Source organism: Pogoniulus pusillus, chromosome 12, assembly GCF_015220805.1.
Source record: "Pogoniulus pusillus isolate bPogPus1 chromosome 12, bPogPus1.pri, whole genome shotgun sequence".
NCBI lineage: Eukaryota > Metazoa > Chordata > Aves > Piciformes > Lybiidae > Pogoniulus > Pogoniulus pusillus.
This window is the reverse complement of record NC_087275.1, coordinates 27284866-27310872: the sequence shown is the minus strand read 5'-3', so window position 1 is coordinate 27310872 and position 26007 is coordinate 27284866. Positions and strand designations below refer to the sequence as shown.

The 26007-nt window shown below is 37.8% G+C and overlaps 1 protein-coding gene across 23 annotated transcripts in view; it reads right to left on the bottom strand.

Annotated features, from left to right (window-relative positions):
- DMD (dystrophin) overlaps positions 1-26007 on the bottom strand; it is a 1274903-nt gene that overhangs the window by 250443 nt on the left and 998453 nt on the right. For 22 of the 23 annotated variants that reach the window (XM_064151948.1, XM_064151957.1, XM_064151959.1 and 19 more), the window contains one exon: positions 12800-12986. In XM_064151948.1, coding sequence (XP_064008018.1) covers positions 12800-12986 — 187 coding nt within the window. Of the gene's footprint in view, positions 1-12799; positions 12987-17031; positions 17322-26007 lie in introns of those variants that run through there. The other variant, XM_064151968.1, reaches the window with a different exon arrangement.

The window sequence follows — 26007 nt, the reverse complement described above, 5'->3', positions numbered from 1 at the left end:
GAGCCTGAGAGAGCTGGGGCTGTGCTGCTTGGAGAAGAGGAGCCTGAAGGTTGACCTCATCAATGTTTATAAATATGTAAAGGGTGAGTGCCAGGAGGATAGAGCCAGACTCTGCTTGGTGATGCCCAATGCCAGTGGAAGTTGAGGCATAGGAAGTTTCATGTAAACATGAGGAGAATTGTTTTCCCTGTGGGGGTGACAGAACAGTGGAACAGGCTGCCCAGGGGAGTTGCGGAGTCTCCCTCTCTGGAGATATTCAAAACCTGCCTGGACACGTTTCTATGTGATCTGTTCTTGGTGATCCTGCTCTGGAAGGGATGTTGGACTGGATGAGCTTTCGAAGTCCCCTCCAGCCCCTGACATTCTGTGGTTCTGTGATTCTGGATGCTGATAGCCAAACACAAATTCTCTCCTCATCTGTGCAGGATATCTATATCTATATTTCTATCTATCTGTATTTCCTTCTTTCTATCTATCTATCTATCTAGTGCAGTTCACACAGAAACCAATCTAGACAGGTCCTAAAAGTCTCCAGAGAAGGAGATTCCACAACCTCTCTGGGGAGCCTTGTTCCGGTGCTCTGTGGTGCTGTGACCCTTACAGTAAAGAAGTTCTTCCTCATGCTAAGCATATGTAGAGTTTACAATAATCCATCTATATAGTGAGTTTATTATTGGTAGACCAAATATCTAAAGAATTTTAAAAGAGCTTTCTGACTTCACTGGCTCACAGCACTGAGAGTCATCTCAACATAACTACATGCTTAATATAAATCTTCCAGATGATCTTCCTAACCGCTTCATAAATGACATCGATTTAATATATCTAACAACAGTTACAAGGCAACACTTCTGCCTGTCTTGCAGAAGAAAGGAATCAGATTACTGAATCACCTAGAAATCCTCTGGAAAATAACTTCTTGGGTTTTTCACTTGTCACATTCAAGTTAAACATTCCCAAAGTGTCTTATCAATTTCAAATTAATGACCAGAAATCTCTAATAACAAGTCTGAGAGGCAAAAGTAATCAAACCCATCATAACTGTATTTCTAAAGCTACTATGTATTCTTTTTTATTTCATTTCTATGGCTTGTGTATTTTATCACTGCTTTAAATGTTTTTTACAGATGATCCCTTACCAAAAATATAAAAAATAAGTATCAGTAATTTAGTATGTTTGTGTCTATTTCCAATATATATTTCTGTCAATTATTTAAAATATTTTCTGTTCTATCATTTTATTCCTGATGGGTAAAACAAACAACATATCAGTAATCTCAGAGCCATTTCTTGCCTATAATACCCTGTTTGGTGTAACACCTCTTAAACTAGTTTAGTCTGCTCAAAGAACGCACAAAAGAATACTGTTGGAACAATCCAGGTTAGAAACTAAACCAGATGATTGCAAAAGGATAGAATTGAGATATGACCTGAAGCACCTCAGACAGCAAAGAGGTATATGAAAAATATCCCATACTGGCCATACGAAGACCAAAGTACAAAGTCAAGACCAAAACTTAACAAAAGATGCTTTCATTAGCTAAAGCAAAATGACAGATGCCTTACTAAGACTGACAATAATGTCAGCATGCCTCCAGGAAGGTGATTAAATTGTACCCACTCAGACACCTTGTAGATTCTAGGTAAACACTTCTAGTCATTCTGCACCATTTATGTAGCATATTATTTACTTCAAATTGCTGGCACCTCTAGCTGGTGCCTATTAGCAATTCACATCAATCACATCAATGAAATTAACCACGCTCACTTTTCACTTAATTACCACAACGCTTGAGATGTGAGTTAGCTTCAATTCCACTCAGCTGTCTTGCCCAAGCCTCTCATAGAAATATAAATAGAGATTTAACTTTCAAAGGATCCAGTCTGTGCTTTCTTTTTTGTGCTGTTTTTTGAAGTTTTGAGCTCATCTGTTTTATGTAATGCAACTGCAATAATATTGCCTCTGAGTTAACTCTGCAATAATTCACTCCTGGTACAGCAATAATTGAACAAAGAGAAGCTTCTACCAGAGGCATTCTTTTCTATTATTTATTGTAATTTTTTTTCCCCTCATAATTTAATGAGAAACATTTCAAAAGCAACATTTATATCCTTTCATGTTAAATTAATTTACACTGCTATAAGCCATAATGAAAACAGAAAAATAATCAGCAAGAGAAAAAAAAAGCATGCTAATAAACACAGATTTCTACAAAGTTTTTTAAACTAAATTAATCTTTTTTTTTTCCTATTCCTGTCAGGTCCATCTTGGCTCTATTTGTTCCAAATTATTTAGGGATGCAGCAGAAATTATGTAACAATGAAAATGAAGAAATACCAGGAAGAAATTGAGAATGAAGAATTAATCAGACTTGCTTATTTTACACTAAATATCTGCCCCAGTCTAGTATGAAAAATGCCAACCTCCAGTCTGGTGCTGTAAAGATCCTAGAAAAGTATTTCAGAAAAAAAAAATTACAATCAAAACAAATTAAGTGAACAAGGCTCCAAAATTATATTAAATAATTATAAAACCACTTCACACCATGAAAACAATACAGCTACAATAGATGTTGATAGTCTACAAAATTCCTTTTGATATCAACAGGATTTGAGACTGCTCAGTGCACGGAACTCCTAGCTGTGGAAATCTAACTGCAGCTGCAGGTTTGCTCTAAGGACTGTATGGAGCCTTTCCTCTTTCATGCCTGATTACAGAGCTGGATTAAAACTGCATAATCATCCCGTTTTCACGTGAGGCAGCATGCAGCCCAGCAACCCTTGGGTGTAAAAACTGTAGGTTAGATGTCTAACAGGAACCAGAAGAGAATGAAATAAGCTGTCACATAGTAGCTCACACTGCAGAAATAACATTCCTTGGCACTATATTTCAGTCAGTGCTAACCCTCCATAGTATTCGCTGTACCACAAACTGAAAGCTAAGTTGAAATGGCTAGTTTAGTTTTTAAAGGCAATCAACACGCTGGGATTTGAACACTGCTTCAACCCTTAAAATTTATGGAATTACAATACCAGTTGAAAGGAAGAGATGATCTGTTGAGGTTAATGTACTGTCGTGTCTGTAATTGGTGTAACACAAGTGAGGACAGGTTTATTTCATAGCTTTGATCTGACAGCTTCCAGCAGGTTTCCAGTTTATGGGAAGAAAGGATTTGCCACTTCATTTATAGATCAGTGAAACACACTTTGATATAAACAGTACAAAAAAAAAGCAGAGCAACTGTAAGCTTTCCCCAGCAAAAGACCTTTGAAGTTCAACAATGAAATCTGGGGGTTTTTTGTACCTTCCTCTAGAAAATTCATCAATATTGTTTTAGCTGAACTATGAAGTTGTTTCAGAAAAAAGATACTGAAATTGTGTCCAAACTAGCAGCATGAGGTAGAAATTAAAAATAAGTAGGCTTAATATAGTATCTGGAGATAATACAATTTAGATCTCTAATCTGCTTGGTTAAGTGCTAGCTCTCACATTTGCTCCCTTGGCAATGTTCCCCTAAAGAATCTGTAGCATCTGATCCAGGTAACAGAAACTAAAATTATGGATTAATTCAGTTATTGCCTAACTTTTCAGTGTAACCTGGCAGAAGATCTTTTTGACTGACACAAATTTGTCAGTCAAATTTCTATGAGCTATAGAGACTTTTAGCAGGAAAGAAATATGCAAAGAAAGAAAGAAAGGTACAAGAAAAATAAATATACTCATCTCCTGAATCAATTAATATGCATACTTCTCAGCCCTCCTGGCCTCTTCTGGGTTTGCATTATCTTTTCAACCATACAGACAGCATTTATTTGGAATTAAAGGTCCAGATGTTTTCTCTCACATACTAACACCTCTGGTGACTGTTAGTGTATCTCACCAAAAATGACCAAGATGACAATTCGATAGCATATTTGTTCCTAAATATTATGCAGCTGTATTTGTTAATAAATAGTTTCTTCTGGTATAGATGCAGTAATTCCATCAGCTGAAAGCTTCTAATTTAACAGGAAAAACACATACAGTTAATTTCAGATTTTCCATTCTTCCAGTTTTTTCCAACTCTAATTCAGTAGATTTATTCCACCAAAAAGGACTAATGCAAAAACATACTGTGTTATTGCAGCCACTTCATCCCACCTTTAAACCACAAAGTGCCCTGGATTAGCATATCTAAACCATGAATCACCTGCACTTGCTTGTAAATTGCTAAACCAGACTCTGAGAACAGCTTTGCATAAATCATTTCTGAAATGTATCATAACCCTAAAAAGACTCCTCCTTGTCTTAATGACCAGCATCTAGCAGAAAAAAAACCCTGAAAATAAATAGTAAACAGAGAGAGAGAGAGAGAGAGAGAGAAAGGAAAGAACAAGGATTCCATAAATCTGAGTAAGATGAGCATTGTGTCCCTTTCACATACCTGCAAATAAACAGGTCAGCCTTTCGTATGCACAAGATAGCAGATAGGTTTGCTTCCCACTGTGCTTCTCTTTTTGATGTCTATTCCGCCTTATTTTTTAGTACTAAAAAAACAGTTTCCCTGGACTAAATTACTGACTGCTACCAGAGATAGCGAACAGGATACAGTAACTGAATCACAGAATCAGTCAGGGTTGGAAGGGATCACAAGGATCATCTAGTTCCAAACCCCCTGCCGTGGGCAGGGACACCCTACCCTAGAGCAGGCTGGCCAGACCCTCATCCAGCCTGGCCTTAAACACCTCCAGGGACTCGGCCTCAACCACCTCCCTGGGCAACCCATTCCAGCCTCTCACCACTCTCATGCTGAACAACTTCCTCCTCACGTCCAGCCTGAACCGACCCACTTCCAGCTTTGCTCCATTCCTTCTAGTCCTGTCACTCCCTGATATCCTGAAAAGTCCTTCCCCAGCTTTTTTGTAGGCCCCTTTCAGATCCTGGAAGGCCACAAGAAGATCACCCTGGAGCCTCCTCCTCTCCAGACTGAACAGCCCCAACTCTTTCAGTCTGTCCTCACGGGAGAGGTGCTCCAGCCCTCTGATCATCCTCGTGGCCCTTCTCTGGACACACTCCAGTGCATCTACACCCCTATTGTAATGGGGGCTCCAGAACTGGATGCAGTACTCCAGGTGGGGGTCTTAGCAGAGCGCAGTAGATGGGGAGAATCACCTCCCTCGACCTGCTGGCCACACTTCTCCTGATGCAGCCCAGGCTCTGGGCTGCAAGCACACACTGCTGGCTCATGTTGAGCTTCTCATCCACCAGCACCCCCAAGTCCCTCTCCTCATCAGGGCTGCTCTCCAGCCACTCACTGCCCAGCCTGTATTTCCATACTCATCTGGAGTTTCTCTTCACTTCACTCCCTTCCCTCTCCTTGGAAGCAGCAGCAGTCCTCCACACAGCAGAATTTCACTATCAGTTCACAGGCACAAATCTGACTGATAATGGTAGTCATGGGGTAGGTTAATACTTGTGCCCATTCAGATATCCTGACAGCTACATCAGGGGAACTGAATTTTTTTTTGCAAGCATGTAAAACCTGTATCATATGAGCTGGCATAAAGGCACCAAAATCCTTTCCCTAGTGAACAAATATTTGGTTCCAAGGAAATTTTCTATGGAAAATAAACAAATGAGGAGTCGAAAACAACACCACCTTTATCATCTGGTGGCAGTGAAGAGGTAAGACAAGCTCAGAATACCTTTTCTCAATTGAGGCAAAGAAAAACCAAAGACATGGTCATCGTCTCAACACTATGGGACATCCACATGAACAACAGAAGGCACAGATGAAAACCTAGAGTCATCTGTCAGAATGAAACTTCTAGGCATATCCTCACACTACCTTCACAGTTAACTATGATTAAATTAATGGTTATCATAAGAGGGAAAAGTGATTTCAGCAGTCTGAGTTCATATTTGGTTCTCTTATATTGCTTTATGAAGAACTGCACAATCTAGATATATATTGAAGGGTAGGACCCAGGTGAAACTAGAAATTCTTCGAATTGTTTTAGGCAAAAGACAATCAAATGAAGAAGAAGAAAGAAGATGACAAACACTATTAACATTTATACTCCTGAGAGAGAGAGCACACAGATATATATATTTTTATATCTATATATCTATATCTATAATCACATCAAGTTGAGGTATCACGAGATATTAGGGGTTGGAAGGGACCTCCAGAGATCATCAAGTCCAACCCCCCTGCCAGAGCAGGTCCATAAAAGTCCTACTGTAGCCAGTTAACTACTTCTCCTAGATTTTCTCTAAGTCAGAGGAGAGGCACATTCAGGAATAATGGCAAAATATCTTACCCACTCTATCCCATTTCTATTTGTGATTTTCCACGCTCACTAATTACCTTACTTAATACAACATAAGTTGATGGGGTTTGAATGCCAATCTGTATGTGAAAACAGGACCATCTTTCCAGTGTCCTCAATAAGCTTTTAAAGAGGAAAAAACTCAACCAGGTGAGCATATACTATGGTATTTAGCACATCTGAAAGATGGACTTTTTCTTCTACCTTGGTTATGAGAACATCTGCAAAGAACAAATTACAGGAAGAAATTTATCTATCTTCTTGCTCACATACACACAGTTTCTGTGTGAGATTTCTTACTAATGAAAGCTGCTTGAAAGTAAATTTTAAGAATGCAGTAAGTTTTAAGAATGCTTACATCTCACTCTAGTAACTAAGTATTATATCACTCAATAAAATGAGACTTTTACCTCCTGAAAGAAAATTACTATTTATCACTGTTTTGTTCTAAATTTAGTAAGAGAGACGGCAGAACTAGAACATATCATTAATGTATCCACTCCTAGGTAAGCTACAGCATCAACACATTTGCTGGTTTTATGATACATATTATTCAAATGAAAATAATAAACCCAAAGTATTTGACAAAAAGTAACAGTCTCTTATACCTGTTTCACTGCTTCCTTCCTGACTGTTTCTCTTTGATATCCAGCTAAGAACAGCTGTGGCTTTACTGTCCCTTTTGAGACTCAGCATATAAACCTCCCTGTGAATCTATTCAGTTTTTCACTAACAGTGCTAAGTAGCAACTTGAGTCTACACAGCTGCTCTGTTTCTGTGTCATTCTTCCCCACACTGAAAGCCTCCTGTTTCCCATTTTCATATCCTTACCTACAAAGCAGCACACCAGTTACACAAGTAACAGTGGAATTGTCATTGTTGTGTGAGTGGAACAAAATCACAGTCTCAAGAAGATAGTAAGAATACCAGCATATCAGCACTAGAAGATAGTGCTGGACCACATGCTGGACTGTTAAACAGTTTAATAAAACTGATACTTCTCCAAGAAAGAAAAATAAACCACAAAGCAGCAAGCTTAACCTAGATCACAAATGAGAGTAGTATAAACAAACAGAAAAGATTTTCAGACTTGATCCCTAGGACACATTTGGAAAGGCTGCTCATTTGCATGTCTTTTAAGATTTAAAGCCTCAAATACAAATATACAATTTATATCTATGTGCATAGAAAGTTTCATTAATTTCATCACTTTTACCCCTTTTTATAGGGCTGTAGATTATACACTCTCAACTAACAATGCCCATACTGCTGCCTTCTATAGCAGTAGATTAATCATAACACAGCTGAGGGGCATGACATTAAACAGTGTTATAAGAGTATTTTTGGCCCTTTGTACCTCAGGATTATTACATCTATTACGTCTATCTATGGTTCATAAAACAAAAGTATACCACAGAACTTGACTGAACATAGGTACTGTCCTTGTCCTGCTCTTTAAGCATAGTTATAGATGCAATACATTGATAGGTTTTCAGCATTATCAGAAGCTACTTTTTCATGTTGTAAATTACTTCTTTCTCCTCCATCCAACGCACTCATAAAGTAGAGGTATTAATGCAAAGTAGGAACTTAGTAGATATAACCAGAAGGACCATAGCCTGTAGGAAATCTCAGTCCAGAACCGTGCTAAAATTTCCCACAATTTGTGCAAAAGCATCAACCTGCTAACACACTACCAAAGTCAATTTCAATTAAAAATAATAATTATTTTAAAGGAGTCATCATTCATGTCTAGATCATAGTTTTTGAGGAAATATTTTATCTGTAAGTGATGGAAATGGATTAGGAGAAAAAACAGCTGGAGGGTAAAGGCTTCAGCTTTCAATTATGAAAAAGAAAACCCAGCTTTACTTCATTTTATTCTAAAAAATATTTCTACTACTTTCACTATTCACTTCTAGCTTTCACCTTTCAGTTCCCACATAAGTTTTCACTAAAGAGGATAACTTGAAAACACATTTTTTTTTTTCATTTCACTATCTACTTCTCCTCTTCACTCAAACACACCACCCAGGAATTTGTGGAGATGTCAATAAAATTTTCTCGAGATAGCAAGAAAGTTTTCAGTTTCTTACTATGCCATATTAAAGCCTTCAAATGTATGTATTTATGTAAAAACTAATTATGCTACAGAATGACTACGTGGCCAGTGATTACATGACTTGATTAGAGATCTCAAAAATCTTTAAATACTCAATACAGGAGGGCACAGAAAAAAGAAGCTGATCTAATGACCCTGCTCAGATTAGGCTGCTCCAGGTCACCTCCAGCTAGGGTTTGAAGATCTCCAATAATGGAGATGCCAGAACATCTCTGGACAGCCTGTTTCATGATTCTACCATCCCTGCAATATTGGTTTTATTCTTTTTCTCTCTTTCTTTTTGCTAACCTGTAACTTCCTGTGTTTCAGTTTGTGCTCACTGCCTGTTGTCCAGTCACTGAGTGATACAGAGAAGAGCACAGTTTTGTCTTTACACATTTGAGCCAAGTGTTTATACACATGGATAAGATCCTCCTTTGAGCCTTCTCTTCTACAGGATACACAGTGCCAGTTCTCTCAACCTCTCCTCATAAGAAAGATAGTCCAAACCTTTATTCATGTTTATTGTCCTTTGTCAGTTAGCTTTTCACTCCAAGAGACTATCCTGCCTTTTCTCAGGTTAGACTGTAAGAGCACTTGTGTTAAAACTTAAGAGTTTGGGATTTCTCTTCTTTTACTCAGTGGAGTAAGGTGCCTCTGGCAGCTGTTATTCCATTTCAGATACTTTAAAACTGATTTTATTTCAGAATTAGTAACAGGTTACTGTAAAAAGCAAATATTGAGAATTAAACTTTAAAAATATATGTGAGAGAAGACTGTGTTTGATATTTAAAGTTTCCAGAGGACAATTTCAAACAGAATTGAGTGACAAAATGTTTCAAAACAGTCACTGGAAACACTAGAAAATTAATTGCTATTAAATGCTTTTTAGTGAAGTCAGCTGAACTGAGCAAGGATATTACGGATTGTCTCTCCAGTTACTTGGTTTCATTGTCTAGCTCATATATCATGTCACAAAATTTTGTGCTAGGAAATTACATATAAATTATAGTTGGGGAAAAAAAAGTTGGAAAAAAGTTTTAGTCTTTCAGAGAACCTATATTTCTGAATAATTGAGGAGAGTTAAGGAACATGCATCTACTTCACCTTTCCACTGCTGAGAAAACAGATGCTTGGACACCTTAAAAATAGGCAAGCATAATTGAAATATTTGATAGGAATAGAAGAGACAAGAGTGCCTTGCCTGCTGTTCACACCTCTTGTTTTAGAGCAAAACAACATTTGGAGAAAATATGGGTACTGCCTATATAATATGCACTCTAAGGTATAAGTGAAGGCACTGCATATTTTTTATGTTATTAGCAGCAGAGCTCCTGCATCTAATAGAAAACTGCTTAGGTTGTAGGTTAAGTGAGCATGAAGGTGGTAATAAAAATAAATTTGCTACGTATTTCATGCCAAAGTTATTAAGTTGGCTTCGTTTATCATGTGCTGTCATATTTTCAGTCACTCTACGCTACCGATAATTCATCAGTCATCACAAATTATTTCAGACACATTTGGTAACTTGTGTATATGGTATAAAGCATCCTCTAGTTACTGTTTAACTGAGTGTCACATGCAGTATTCTTTGTCAAATTTCAGTGAAAAATATCCCCTATGCTTAATCTACAGACTTTAATATTAATGATTGTATTCACAAAATAACATGATAAATCCACACTAGCTTCACAATTATATCTAATATCTATCACATAAGCTGTATAAAATGTCAAATGCAATTATTGCCAACAAGACAATCCAGAAGAATAATTAACACAGTTGAGAGTTCATATCACTGCAAGTAGGAAAACAGTAAGTAAAATTAATTATTTTCATCTCCTTCATATGTTTACTTATCAAACCAAGCCTCATGGGGACACATGATGTATTTCAACTAGACAATAAAAAGCAGCACATAATTAAGCAACTCCTTGGAGTAACTGGTTTGTATCCTTGAAAATCCTCCAGCAAGTATTCTGTGTGAATCACCTCAACTATTACACTGCTGTCAGTTCAGACAAATGATGCATGCAAATACATGCTTATATAACAAAGAGTGTGTTTATAATGCAACAGTTTAACATAATTACATCACCAGGTAACGAGAATGGGCAGTTATGCAACTCTCAACGTTCTCCTTCTGCTGTGGAATGAACTTCTAAGCACTCAGGGAAGATTAATCATTGTTAGTGACATTAGAGCTAATAGGTTCTGAACAGGAAAAGCAAAAGAAACACCTAAAAATGTGAGATTTTCCTAAACAAGCAACTTCAGTTGTATAAAAAGTTTCCACACAGTAAAACAACATTTCTCTAGTATTTAAAAGTATAAATACAAGCTTCAGAGTTGTAAAGCAGAGAACTCCTAGATCACTGAAGGTGAGGGAACCATTGTCAGGGACCAGAAGATAAGCTACTACTGAAATTAGAAATGTAGGGGTTTCATTATTGAAAGTTCTTTATAAAATGCATGTCTATCACTTCAAAATAGCAGATTGAAGCACAAACAAAATATTTCAGGACTCCTGAAAAATATTTTCACATCATTGCAGTCTATCTAATTGCATCAAGAACAAGAGACAGACAGCAGATTTAAGTCCGTATCTGAATGCTCTGAGTTGGAAGAAACCTTTATGATTACTTAGTTCTAACAGACCTGCCATAGGGTATGAGGGGAGACTCTAGAACAGTTTCTACCCTTCCTGCCTCAGAAGATCTGGAATTTAAATACCAAAAACCTGGAAAGAAGAATTGAAAATTTAACCTTAATATCCCAATGAAAGTGCAGAAAAACCTTTAGAGGAAAACTTAACACTTCAAAGAAAGTGTTCACATGATGGATTTTTTTTTTTAAATTCATTAATTATTTATGAGGAAAGGACTTGCATGCATTTAGTTTTCCTTTCATCTACAGCTCTGGATGGATCTTAAGTAGAAATGGAAAAAAACTCAAGGTAATAGTTGAAAAGATAATCACACCCACAAAGGTCCATCACAGTTAAAAATGAAGTGTTTGACTTAAATTTTTAGGTATCTCTGTTTTGCCAAAGAATCCATATTTCAATGATCATATCAAAAATAACTTCTGCAAATCCTTGATTATTCAATTACCTTAGCACCTTTGAGACCAAAATCTAATCTAGAGAATATAAACAGATGATCTATACTGAAAATTAACCACTCTATCTAGAACAATCTTTCATTTAAGCCTGCTCTCCAGGATCATGTAACTGAATTCAGAAAGATATGAAATGAAGGTGTATGACTGTAAATTCAAATTAGCAAAAAGACAGAGCTCTACTGAAAATGTGGTTCACACTTCACTTTTGCCCAATATAGCAGCTGTACATTTCAAAGTATGATGTAATGGAATGTATCAGCAGTTAAGTCGAATAGTTAAATCCTCAAATTAATTACATAGTGCCAAAAGAAGCAGGCAGCATTTCTACCAAATATACTAACTCAATCACTTGTAACTAAGGTTTTACACAGTGTGTTCATAAATAAAGGCATAGAGCCCTTGGTGTCTGAAACTTTCTGTCAACATGGAAGTCACACAGTCAAGGCATTTTAGAAGAGAGCACCCTGTCTTCCAAACAGCCAACCTCAGGTTTAACAAATCTAAGACCTCACACAGACGTTTGTGTAGACCTCTCTGTCGTCTACACAAACGATGAAAGTATGGCAAAGTATTCACACAGAATGATCTCAACTAAGGGTTTTTTTTTTTCCCCTCTTCTTTCTCCTCAAGGTTCTCTGGAACACTGCTACAACATTCTGTCTCATTTTTAAAGATTTATTACTTCCAGAAGAAAATCAACCTTCTGCAACCTGTCCTTCAGAGACTAACTATGAAAATGTTAATTATTATGTCTTTTTATTATCAAAACAGAGCATGTTGACAGCAGTCAGCCAAATATCAAACTAACTTTTTTCATGTATTAAAAAATGATGGAAGAAAAATCATTCAGTCAAATTATAGAGTATAAATGCTACAATTTATGTAACTTCTATAAATATCAGAGATGCTTAATAGATACTCCTGTCTGTTGAGTGCTCGGTTCAATATTGTAGCTTGGTAGAGTAATTAATTTTTATGTGATGAAAAAAAACCCTAAACATTCATTTCAGCAAGTTTTCCTTTCTGTACATTTTAAAGCTGTATTTCAAGGCAGGTTTTGAAATGTGTTTTATGCTGAAAGACGTCAGGCAGACTCATGATGTCTCACGTTAGATCTCTGCGTCAATTCCCAAAGCAACACATAGAGGTTGCAGAAGTTCTTTTCTTTCTCACAACAACTTCAGTTTTGTGGAGTAGCTGCACACCAGGGGAAAACCCCACTAATTTGGATACCACATCTCTAAACTGAAGCACTTGACTTACCTGCCACTGTTTCATGAGTTCCCGGATGGTTTTGGCATCCTCTATCTTTTCTTTATGTGTAGCATCCTGCAGAACATTTGCAGTTGTTTCAGCTTCTGTAAGCCAAGCAAGGAACTTCTCAAGATCCAGGTAGAATTGCTGTAACATTCTTAAGGCAGATTCCAGTGCAGCTTCACGCTCGCAAACCCTGTGCAATCACAAATAGTCTATTTCAACACTTGCAGAAAGAGAACAAATCTTAATCATTAAACCAAAATATAACAGACTACATATATTTCATAGTATCATAGAATCAACCAGGTTGGAAGAGACCTCCAAGATCATCTAGGCCAACCTAGCACCCAGCCCTGTCCAATCAACTAGACCATGGCACTAAGTGCCTCAGCCAGGCTTTTCTCAAACACCGTCAGGAATGGTGACTCCACCACCTCCCTGGGCAGCCCATTCCAATGGCAAATCACTCTCTCTGGGAACAACTTCCTCCTAAAATCCAGCCTATACTTCTCCCGGCACAACTTGAGACTGTGTCCCCTTGTTCTGTTGCTGGTTGCCTGGGAGAAGAGACCAACCCCCACCTGGCTACAACCTCTCTTCAGGTAGTTGTAGACAGCAGTGAGGTCACACATGTACCAATTAAGGTAAGCCTGCAGATACAGAGCAAGTTCTGTAGCTAATATATGCTTGGAAAGTTGGGTTCTTTTTTAATCTTCACTCTTGAGATATACTAACTGGTGTTAATCTGGTAAAGAGTTAAGCAAAAGTACTTTTTTGAAAGCATTCTGACTGAAACATGCACAATTAAAAGAAACAAAGCAAACCAAAATCACAATGAGGCAACAAAACAAAGTAATTCCCTGGGTTCTTTTAATCAAAGATTGCTTTCTTATTTGTCATTATCTCAAAATCATTAAATACTCCCTGGCTATTACATGGTCTGATTAATTTAATTATTCCCTTTTGTGACTTAAAACCCATGGATATTGTGTTCAACACCTTAAACCCTAATAACACCTGAACTCAGTGGGGTCTGTGTGTTTCATGAATGTGATAAATTACAACAGTAATCTCTACCATTTACATGGCAAAATAAACTTTTCAAAACATAGTCTATGGTATCCTTGGGGAAGATCTAATTGCTAGATAGAAAAACAAGACTAAAGGCTCCAGCAATTTTGCTGCTGAAGAAACATTTAAGTATATCTGCATTCTATCACCATTCATGGGCACTGTAAGTCTTGCATGCATTTTTTTTTACATCGAATTTGAGCTGAGTGTGGATTTAGAAACATGAGCAGGTATGTATGATGGATTGTTCACTCATACAAGTCAGCCAAGGCTATTTAGCTATTACATTACATGCATACTTGTCTAACAGCAGTGTGATAACTGAGTAATCTTTTAAGCTCAGAAAATACGTAGAAAAGCCATTTGATGATTTGTGTTACATCAAGTAATCTGATGCACACCTATGTTTAGTCTACAAATCTCTGGTAGTCCAGATTGATTTCCTGTCTAGTCTTAGAGTTATTTAGTCAGGGACTAAGATATTTGATTTTAGCAGATCTAATTTCTCAAGTTGTAATTTATTGTAACATTTCCAAGAAGGCTATGAAATTTCTAAGTGTTAATCTCTACTTCAAATACTCTTTGGTGTGAACAGGAGGTTGTACTCTTGCTAAGCAATCCTAACAACTAATACACCAATTGAAGTAAGAAAATAAAACCAAAATAACATAAGTTTTGCCATAACATTTTTTTTTCAACAAGGATGGAAGTAAATTGCAGCAGAGGATAGATAGTAAGAACAGAAAGATTCTGCTGGAATCCAGGCAAGAATAACTTTAACACATTTTATAAAAGAAAATCACCCTTAAGAGCCAAATCTCACAGTAAGTATCATATTTTGATGAATTTTTGATCCTTTAACATCTTATTGCTTTCCCTAATTACTTTGTGAAAATAAATTAATTATTGGATTTTTGTTGTTGTTGTTATTTGGGTTTTATTCAGAAACTAAGGAAACTGTTGAATATCTTACTGTAAAGTCATCCAATTTCAAAAATCTTTAAAGTGGACTGGATTGTTACTTCAGATGCAGCTGTTGCCATCTATAAGAATTCTCCATACTACAGCATTGCTTAGCCTGTAGTAGATGTATCCCTAAGGGCTTCTTAGGAGGAGAGTGAGATACACCTCGATTCAGAATAGTGAACACCATCTCTTCTTCATGGACATATTAATTAAAAACCACAGCAATAAAAAAAAAATGGTTTTGTTTTAATCCAAATAACAAAATATATTAAATCAATATAATCTTAGGGGGAAAAAAAAAAAGACAAATTGAAATAGAAAATCTTGGATTCGGAATAGCGAACACGACCTCTTCTTGATGGACATACACACAGCTTGTGGTTAGACCACACTTCAAATTCATAACAACAGTAACAAAAGAAGTTGTTCTTTTGGCTGGTGAAGAGCCTGGAGAATAAATCTTATGAGGAGCAACTGAGGGAGCTGGGGCTGTTTACTTTCAAAAAGAGGAGGCTGAGGGGAGACCTCATCACTGTCTACAACTACCTGAAGGGATGTTATGGAGAGGCTGCTGCTGGGCTCTTCTCACAGGTAATTGGAGACAGAACAAGGGGGGATGGCCTCAAGCTGAGACTGGGTAGGTTTAGATTGGACATTAGGAAGAAGTTTTTCATGGAGAGAGTGGTCAGGAACCGGAGTGAGCTGCCCAAGGAGGTGGTTGAATCACCAACCCTGGATATGTTTAAGGGTCATATGGATGTGGTGCTTAGGGATATAGTTTAAGTTGAATCTTACAGAGCAGGGTTGTAGGCTGGACTTAAAGACCTTGAGGGTCTTTTCCAACCTGGATGTTTCTGTGACTCTGCAAACATGTGGTAGTTTGAGGGGTCCCAGGTTCCATTAAGAAGGCCACAGAGACAAAGTCCTGCCCCAGGGGACGGGCCTGGTCATCCCCAGAAATTGTAATTTTGTTATTCAATCCTATAGTCCTGTAACTGCTTTATAAGTGGGCAACAAAGCCAAATCTTCCTGTTTTCTCTCCCTTGATTTCAGATCTCCAGAGGGAGACGTCTCTGTGGTAACTGTGTGGGAGTAAACCTGCCTGCGGCCTTCAGGGCTGCAGGTGCAGTGAATTCCGAGCTGTGCAATCATGGCCTACTTGGGCCTAATGGGAGACAATGGCAGGGGAGGAAATGAGCACTGGGGTTTTGGTGGTGCTACTAAGGCAGAAAAGCACAAGAGACTCTAGCTACAGAATTTCTTAGAGAGAGGCTTTCAGTATTTGCTCACAAAATAGTATCAGACAGTACCCAAAACTTGCAGAGAATTGTGTTGGTGTCTTGGGAGTCGCTGCAGGCAAAGCAGAGCATAATGTGACAGGGCAGAGCAGAAGTAAAAGCAAAAGCCTGCATGTGGCAGGAGCCTATTTACTGTTTTGCCCAAAAGCAGTGGCCCTCGTGGCCACATATTCACCCATCAGAATGGCATTTTGCTAAGCTTGACCATACCAGGCCAAGTCAGGAGCTTGCTTTCCCTTTTCTGGGATCAGACCTGGGCCAGCCAGGACGTGTATCTGCCATGGCAATGATCTCTCCTCCATGGAGAGACACACAGCTTGTGGTGAGGCCACTCTGAAAACTACAGCAGTAAAAGAGTTTGTTCTTCGTTTGTAAAACATCTATATGACAACATATATTAAACCAGTACAAACTTAGAAAAAATGACAATAACAGAAAATATGTAGCTGAAAAAAGGCTGCATTGAGCTGTTTGTCACTTTCATCTCAAAAAGAGCACCAGGTTTATTCAGCAGAACTCGGAAATGGGGTAAGCTTACTTTAAGATGGTTTAACCCATTTCTTCAGAGCACAATTTCCTTCTAAGATATGATTTACAGCACGATTACAATCCGTTTCTCAACGTGCACCCTGATGGCTAATGCTGGTGCCTTCGCAGAAACAAGGATAAACACCTTTTACATGCAGTTCCTTCCGAAGATTAAAGGCACTCCAGAAAAACACAATCCATCCGAATTCCTACAAATACAAGGCAATGCTTCCATAAAAGCACCCTGCAAACATACTGTGAGAAGAACCTCAGACGATTAAGTCCCGAGAAGTAGGACCCAAAGCCATATTCATGCACTTGTGTAAATGCTTAGCGCATTTTTCATCTAGAAAAACTAAGAACAGAAGCACTCACGTAAGAAGGATATTCAAGAAGAGAAGTGTCGCGGTAGGGTATAAATCCTGCCAGGCCAGTTTAACCCTTGCCGCCCTCCTCCTGCTGCGCCGGGGTCCGGGAGTGAGCCAGACACGGAAACAAGAAGGGTTTGGCCCCAGCAAAGCCTTGAGGGCCCGGGGGCTTAGCACACGTGTGGGGCGTCTTGGGCCGCCCTCACCCTGCCTGCGTGGTCAAAGGAGGCACGAAGCTTCGCGTTCTTCGGCCAGAGCAATGCTGCTAGTGCCCGTTGGCCAGTTTGATTTTCCAAATGAAGTACATAAAGGGGGATGATTTAGAAAACTACACCTTTCTGTAGTCAGACTTTCTGCACCTGCCTGTCTGCACCAGCCACGCTGCCTCTCGTCGTTTGCAGCTCGTTAAAGGCAGCCAGGTGTTGCAGATAACACCAGTGGCTCAGCAGCAATTCCTTCCTCTCCACCTGAAGTAGTTTGTATTTTACCCTGGGATCATCACTGCAAGTTTGAAAACGTCTTTGATAGAGGAGACTTACTCAGGGACCAAAAGAGTCATGAGTACATGTGCTGGAGTGAATGCTGAGACTCCATAAGCATAGTTAGAATTGTTCTGTTTTCATGTTACTGGATCGTTTAAACTGTTTAATTCTGTGCACTTGTTTCCTGTCAACTGAAAATACAAAGAATCTCAGGGAATTTCCCCATTGTTTTAATATTAATAATAATAAAAACTAATATCCATGCAGAAATTAATATTGTAACTCTTATTACTTTCCAACACAAGAAGTCACACTCAGAATCAGAATTTCAGGAGAACTTCCAGACTGTATTAAAAAATGCAGTATTTTATTGATCTGGGCATCTGGGCAGAGTAAAGTTCAGTTATGAAGAATCTACTTCTATGAGGGATGGAAATCTTATGTCTTATAATTCTTTCAGCCTACGGAAATGTGCTGCTTATCTATAAGGATACTAATGCACCCACCAGAAAATATCTAGTACTTTGCATTTCATTGCACATTAGATGCATCAAAATTTCCAGAGCTCTGCAGCATATCAATAAGCTTCACTCTATTTGGCTTTCTAATTACTTTAAAATTATGAGGTAGAAAAAAAAAAAAAGGAGAGAAGGTCTAAAGACAAAGAATAAAGCTGAGCATCAAATCCAGAATGCAGTAAGACAAACTGTACAAAATTATAGGGGGCCAAAAACCCACAAACTAACAACACTCCACCACCACCACCCCGAAACAAAACCAACCCAGAAAACCAACCAAACAAGAAAACCCCCAAACAAAACAACACAACCCCCAAGTATATTGTATTATAAATTGTTGCACAAAACCAAAATAAAGATGTTATCATTTTTTGTCTGTGTCATCCAAACATGTCTAATTCCACAGCAAGAGCAAGTTGGAAGAAAAGAATATGAGCTAAGCAGAAATATTTTAATGTAAATGGGTAACTGCAGAGTAGGAACACAACAACATACTGCTGAAATACTAAAATACAATTATAACAAATATTATTTTTAATTGGAATATTCCTATTTTTCCTCTGTTCTACTACTGTGACCTATTAAAAAAGATGAGAGTGGTGCACCCAAAAGCTACTTATTCACAGGAGAAATACTACAGGTAGGAATTGTAGTTTCATAGAACAATTTGGGCTGGATCTTCTTATTATCATCTACACGCTCAGAAGCTAACTCCCTTTTCAAAAAATGGAGGCAATCATTTCTTCAATTCCTCCTCCCTTGGCTGTACACCTCTGTTGAGCCAAATTCGAATCCGGAGTCCATTTATTTTTTCTCTTTTCTACAACAGTAAGTTACCAAAAGCTTACACAATTCTTAATACACATAGTTAAAGGTGGGTAAACTCTTTCTGACTCTAGTCTGGGTCTGGGGACTGATTTTCAGGAATTAGTGTCATCAGTGACAGTGAACTGATCAACTCTAGTTGTCATATGAGCTTTGTTACAAGACAAATTGTGGCATTCTCTTGTGAACGTGTAACTGAAAGCTCCGAGGTGAGTAAAAACGAAGGCAGGTCAGAGTAACTGAGTCACACAATGTGTGTGTGAACATTTATATTTCCAGGAAGAAGTTTTTAAGGATTAAAAAAATAAATAAATAAAATTTCCCAAGCTCTGCTACAACATACTGCTGGGATGATTTTAAAGCTAATATTTTTTCATCTGTTTATCAATATTTTGGAAGATAAGCAGGGGAAAAAGATCTGAAATCTGTGTGATCTTTAAGTCGGAGGCTGAACCAATTTAAATAAACACAACAAACAAAATCTGTACAAATTAACATTTTTTTTTACAAAATTTAAGAGGAAAAGAAAGCACTGAGGTATGGGAGTGATAGTACCATAAAACATATTGCAAGAGCTCCTCATTCAACAATCTTCAGTCCCATGCAATACATGGAACATAGTGTTTGGAGAGACTTAATGAGTACCATATTTTTCTTCAGTTGTATTTGCTACACAACTTGGAACGAATCATTCACATTTGCTGAGTATCTATTTGTCTGCTTGAAGTTACAATACCTATTCACTTTACAGGACAAGTTGTGAGTGTCTGTGTTTAAATAAAGCTTTGAGATGCTCAGGTAACAGGAAAAAGTACAGACCACTGTGCCAATGTACATGACACAATACAGAATGCATGAGTTAAAACAGAAAGAAGAGTGAACACAGAAAATATTCATAATGGACAGCCCAACAGTTTTCTGTCTCACAGTTGTTTCTTTAAGGGCAATAAAAGCAGAGAAATTCTACATTGTTTAGTGTTCAAGAAGTCACTAACTCACACTTCCACCTGCATGCTGTGGTGATCTAATACTATCACACTGAAATGTAAAATAAAATATCCTGGACTTCTGGCTGACAAATTATCAGTAAATGATTTTACTTATATAAACCATGTGTTTCTCTCTATATAAATGCATTTTCCCCCTTTTCTGACATTATGATTTCACACAATTGAAAGAAGTTTCCTGAATTTTCATTTTTGAGAGCCAGCTATCAGAGATAATTGGAGCTACATTCATCTTTCTGCTAATGCTGGAAGAAGTTTGCATTTTCATGAAGATCATATCACTTCTGCTGGCATGACAAATGAACAATTGCAAAGCTTTATTGGAACATTTAATTTTTACTGCTAAATAAATTGAAACTCTTAACTGATAACTCTTCTTCAGCTGCTTTAAGTTGGACTGATATTTCTCTAAGAGGCAGAGTAATTTAACCTTGGATAAAGTGGGAACATGATGAGATGTCACGGACATGAAAGGAAAATTAAATTCCTGAAATAACTATTCTTGATAGAATTTTTAAATGCCAATTCAAAAATAAACCATGCTAATTTGTTTGGGGAATGCTGCTCAGAGGAACTTTCTTCTAGAATCTGGGGACTGTACTCTACAGCGCCAGTTAAAAGCTTTTAGTACATGCTAGGAAGCAATGAATCTGTTCTGAAATGGCCAATGCACATCAAGTATGGAAAACTATTTTGAAAGAGCATTTTAAATACTGCTTTCTTGTGCTTTTTTCTGGATTTCAAACAGCTTGACACCTCACTCAAGGACATTGTAATGATTGCTTAAACATTCCTTTTAGTTCAGTCATTCTGACAGAGGCTGCTGGCTTTTCTCTCCTGTGGAGCATTGGCATGCGTATGTGAATCTCAATCTTCTGAGTGGTCTTTAGGTATATATACATTTATGTCTGTGTTTATGTCCTATTATCACTATTTTGTCTGGCTTGTTGGAAAGCACTCTTCATGAAGCTGATTCCAGAGTAATGGAGATTGCTCACTTGCATGCAACTCTCTCTGAAATTACTTCTCTTGAAAATTATTTAAAAAGCCCCAAATTGCCACTAATGCAGAGCTACAAAATCAGCATCTCGCACATTCCACAGATCAGCATTTAGATGTAACCGACATTTATCTGCAGGCCTCTGTCCTCCCATTATTCTGAGTGAGGAAACCTGAAAAGCTTTGGTGTACTGGTACAGAATGTTGTCCTTGAAAGAGAGGTTTTCAGTAGGCTTGTTTTCAGGCATAGTGTGCTTTAGTCCCATTCTCTGAGAACTAAGAGACAACATGATGAAAATGTTACTTCTAAAAAGGCAACAATAACTTTCTAGAACTCTTTGATTGATATTTATCACTGCTAATATCTCTCTGAAGACAGCTGACGTGGAGAACTGAAAGAAAGAAAGATTTCACTTGTGTAGTTGAAAGCTTTTTGAATAAACAAGAAAATATATGCCTTTTTTGAAGTCCAGTGGGAACATAAAAGTACTGCCCTGCTGATCCAGGCATATGAATCAGGATTACTACCAAGGATATATTTCTTCATTTCTATGTCCACTATTTCTTTCAGTCTTACATTTAGTTCTTCAAAATGTGATGCATTAGTTAAGTCACAATATCTTTAGATAAGTTAAAAGGTATTCTGGCCCTGCCTTGACTGCTCCATCCATATCAATTACGTACAGACAATCAGTGAAATGATCTTAAACTCCATGTGCAACTGTGCAAAGTGAGACAAAATGAAACAACTGCTACAAAAAGGAAAATCAGCATAGAGAAGTGTTTACTTCTGTGGGAAGAAGAACCACCCCCCTCCATGCTCAGGCCCTTCACCAGTTTCACTGTCCTTTGAAAACACTACAGCAACAAAACATCCTTCTTGTACTGAGGCATTAAAAAATGAACACAACATTCACAGAATCACAGACTGTCAGGGGCTGGAAGGAACCTTGAAAGATAATCTAGTTCAGTGTGAAGCCTCACCCATCCCAAGTACAGGGATACAATCACTTGCCTATTCCTGTCGGCCTTCTTGGCCACCTGTGCACACTGCTGGCTCATGTTCAGCCAGCTGCCAACCAGCACTCCCAGGTCCTTCTCTGCCAGGCCATTTTCCAGACAGTCTTCCACAAGCCTGTTGCATTGCATAGGGTTCTTGTGATCCAAGTCCTGGCACTTGGCCTTGTTAAATCTCATACAACTGACCTCAGTCCATCAACACGTCCTGTTCAGGTCTCTTTACAGTGCCTTCCTACACTCAAGCAGATCAATACTCCTATCCAATTTGGTGTCATCTGCAAACTTACTGAGGGTGTCCTCTATTGTCTTATCCAGATAATACATGAAGATACTAAAGAGACCTGAGGAACACCAATTGTGACTAGCTGCCAACTGAATTTAACTCCATTCACCACCACTCTCTGGGGCCAGATATCCAGCCACTTTGGAACCTAGCAAAGTATTCACTCATCCAAGCCACGTGCAGCCAGATAGAGAATAATGTTCTGATGGACTCACTCAAAAGGCTTTTTTAAATTGCCCTCAGCCAAAACTTAAAAGCAGCATACTATAAAGACAAAGCAAGCAAGCAGAAGACCCCAAAGGCCCCCATAAATCCGAGCAACACCACCACCACCGGTCCCAATTCTGTGAATTCATGGATGGATTCCTGTTTAGCCATGTATCATTTGAGTACTGTTCCCACCAAACATGGGAAAATAACATTTAATAATTCTGGTATTCTCATTAAAGAGAAAAGTCAGAGAAAAAAAGAAACCCTAAAATCAAACAGATAAAACAGGTCTCTTAATTCTACCAAAAAGAAGCAAAAAGATTATTGTTCTGTTTCAAGTAGTCTTCACAGTCACGGCTCATAATATGTAGAATTAAGTTTTTCCTTGCATTCCAAAATGTATAATCCTTTTGAGATTTCAACAATGTCATCTAATAAACAGCACATTAATGACTCAGATATAATGTATTAAATTCATTAAGATAAAATCTTTGCTTTCTAAGGCAGTGAATTGCAATTAAAACCGATTATGAAAATAATTATATTCTAAAGGCATTTGTTTTCATACCCTTAATTTCTGTAGAAGTAACTAAATTTAATAGGACTGTGAAACACACACTGATGGCATTACACAAAATCAATTAGGGCTCACAAAGGATACTATTAATATTATTAAAGGGTTAGCGTAGTTTTCATTTAAGTGGCAACCTCTGAAGGCTGAGCTCAGTGGCCCAGCAAAAAAAAGTGATCTGCTACACTGTGAGAGAAAGAAACTTCAGATTCCAAACTGGAAAACTTCTCTGGTAGCACTTACAGTTCTTACAGTACCATGCATCATCTCATGTTAAGTGAGAGTACCACTAAATAAGCACTTAGATAAACACACACTGTGTTTTCCCCCCACACTCTAAAATATGTGCCTAAGTAATGCTCACAAAGATGCTGACAGATCAGATTGATCCAAAATATTTTAAAACAACTGTTCCAATATGGGTGTGTATTTTAAGAAGCAGATAACTGCTTAGGAAAAAAATAAAGATGATGGTGAGGATCCACCTCTGTAGTACTCATCTCTGAAGCAGCTAACAATTGAAATTGGCACCTGACTAAGAAGGGAGGGATGGCAGACTGCCTATAATTCCTTATATCTATACAATCTAATACAGCAATATTAGTTGCAAAGAACCACTGCATAGCTTATTAGTTCTTTTTCACTACTCAGGAGGTTTAAGACTCCTAGAAAAATATGAAATATGGACTAAGTTCTCCACTATAAGAAGGGGACAATGTAATTAAAACAGATCTTCTGCAGAAAGATTGTAATACAACAGGAATTATAACTGAAGGTAACATGAGAATACAGAGTAATATTAATAGATTATTATTATTATTATGGAGTTTCCACAACCTTGAGAATAAATTATAATTCCAGTTCTGTGCCTCAGAATCATGTAGATATAAGTAACAAAATAATGAATTTCCAGATCCCAAATTAAGAAAAAATCAGACAATATTCAATTCACACTCATATAAAAGCCTTACAGAGCAAATCCTAACTCCACAGAGATGAAAAGCTAACCTTCAACTGCCTTCAAAGGGAACAGGACATTCTGTGATAGTTCTACCTCAATTCGTCTTTTTCTTTTTTTGACAAATTTCAAAGACAAAAAATCTTAGCAGAAGAAAACAGAACAAGCAACAAGAATTCCAGAGAATTCAGAAGAGTGGAGTCAGGCATAAACACACCAAAACACAAATTCTGTGAGTGAGGAGATCTGACTATTCTGCTATGAAAAACCAGGACAAAAGTGGATATACCTGAAATTTTGTGTGCTCACATGTGATTCTGGTGGGCTTATCCAAATCCAACTGAGAGAGAAATCAGTAGAAAGCATGGAAAGACTTCAACAGCTGCTCATTTTAATAAATTTGGTCACAAAGCTTGGAAGGGACCTTTGGAGGTCATCTTATGTAACACTTCCTGCTCAAATGGAGTCCCTATAGCCAATTTCCAGGACGCTGTTCTTCCAAGGATGGAGATTCCACAGCTTCCTTCAGTCAACCTCACAGTGAAAAAGTGTTTCTTGACATTCAGTTTCCTGCTTTCCGTTTGCATCTATTGCCTCTTGTCCTATTCATGAGCACTACTGAAAAGAGTCTGCCTCTGTCCTCTTTTCACCCTCCAGAGCTATGGGGCACCCTATCAGTTCCCATGAACTTACACATGCCCAGTTTGCTCAGGCCCTTCACTCGAAGAAGGGAAAAGCCAGCAAATAAAATGAGCTGTGTGCCATTTACCCAGGTTCACAGAAAGTACACCCTGAACCCAGAACACTGTTGACCACACAGGAGACATGACAACAGATCATCCAGTGATGTTCTTCTATGTTCTCCTATGGATTCCCATGGTTCAAATAGTTAGACACAAATATCTTGGTGCCTAGATGCTGGACAAAGACATCCAAGAACTCAGATGTATATGAAACTGTTTAAAATAAACCCCACCTTCCTAGCCCATACCAATCTGATATTGAGCTCTGTTACACCATCATTGTAGCACTGCACTATGATTTCCTACATGAATATCTGAAACACTAAATCATTCCCTATTTGATGTTTTCCTCTTTGTTCAGAGACTTCAGGGCTCAGCTTTTCTAATAGGATAAGAGTGGCACACAGAGCTTGAGAGGCCTCTCTTTTATCAGAAACCTGTGTGTATAAATTTGACTACAGAGGTGCAACTCAGTCACAACAAATTACAAGAAAATAACTGACTAGCAAGGAGTGATATTGATGTGGACCATGCAGACAATGTCCCACTATTTGGCTTGGATATTACTTCTTTCAGATGTTACTCATCTTAATTTTTCAAGCTCTATTCCAGTGTTACAAAGGATTCCTAGAAACTGGACTGGAACAATTATGTTAGGTCTTGATCAGAGGAAAAAATAATGTAAGACACTGAAAAACAAAGACAACTTATCTCAGAGCAATCATAAGAAAGCAGGATAGAAAAACTCTTATCTTTCCTAAACTCAAGCAAACACTGGAAATGGCTGCCTTGTGCTGCAACTACCAAAAGTTAAATTCCAGTGATATTAACACATTTATTAGGGATGCATGGGTAGACTGGAGACAGCTCATTAACCTGTCTATTGAAAATGCAAACAACTAAACATACAAGAGTACTAGAAAGAAAACTAGAGAAGTGCTACTTTAAATCCTTCACTTCATTCTGCTCATGCAGTGTAAGGTACATGCACAAGACTGTATATACATTAGTCATACAAATCTTCTGCAGAAATGCAACATTAGAATAGTCTCGCCAATTCCATGTGTGGCAGCAGCCACAGATCTCTAACTGTTCTGTTTTGCTGAGTGATTTGTATGTACTGTGCAATCACTTTATTGAAAGGATAAAAATACTGATCAGACAAGCAAATAAATCCATGTTGCTTTTCCATTACTTTGCTTTTACACAAATGCAATATATTTCTATGCTATTTGGACTTCTTATATTAATTTCCATAATTCTTTCTTAATTATCTGTACTTCTGATCTAAAAAAAAAAAGTCCATCTTCTGCTGCCTACCAACTGTGATATATTTTGCCTCAATCACTGGAAATAGCTAAATATTT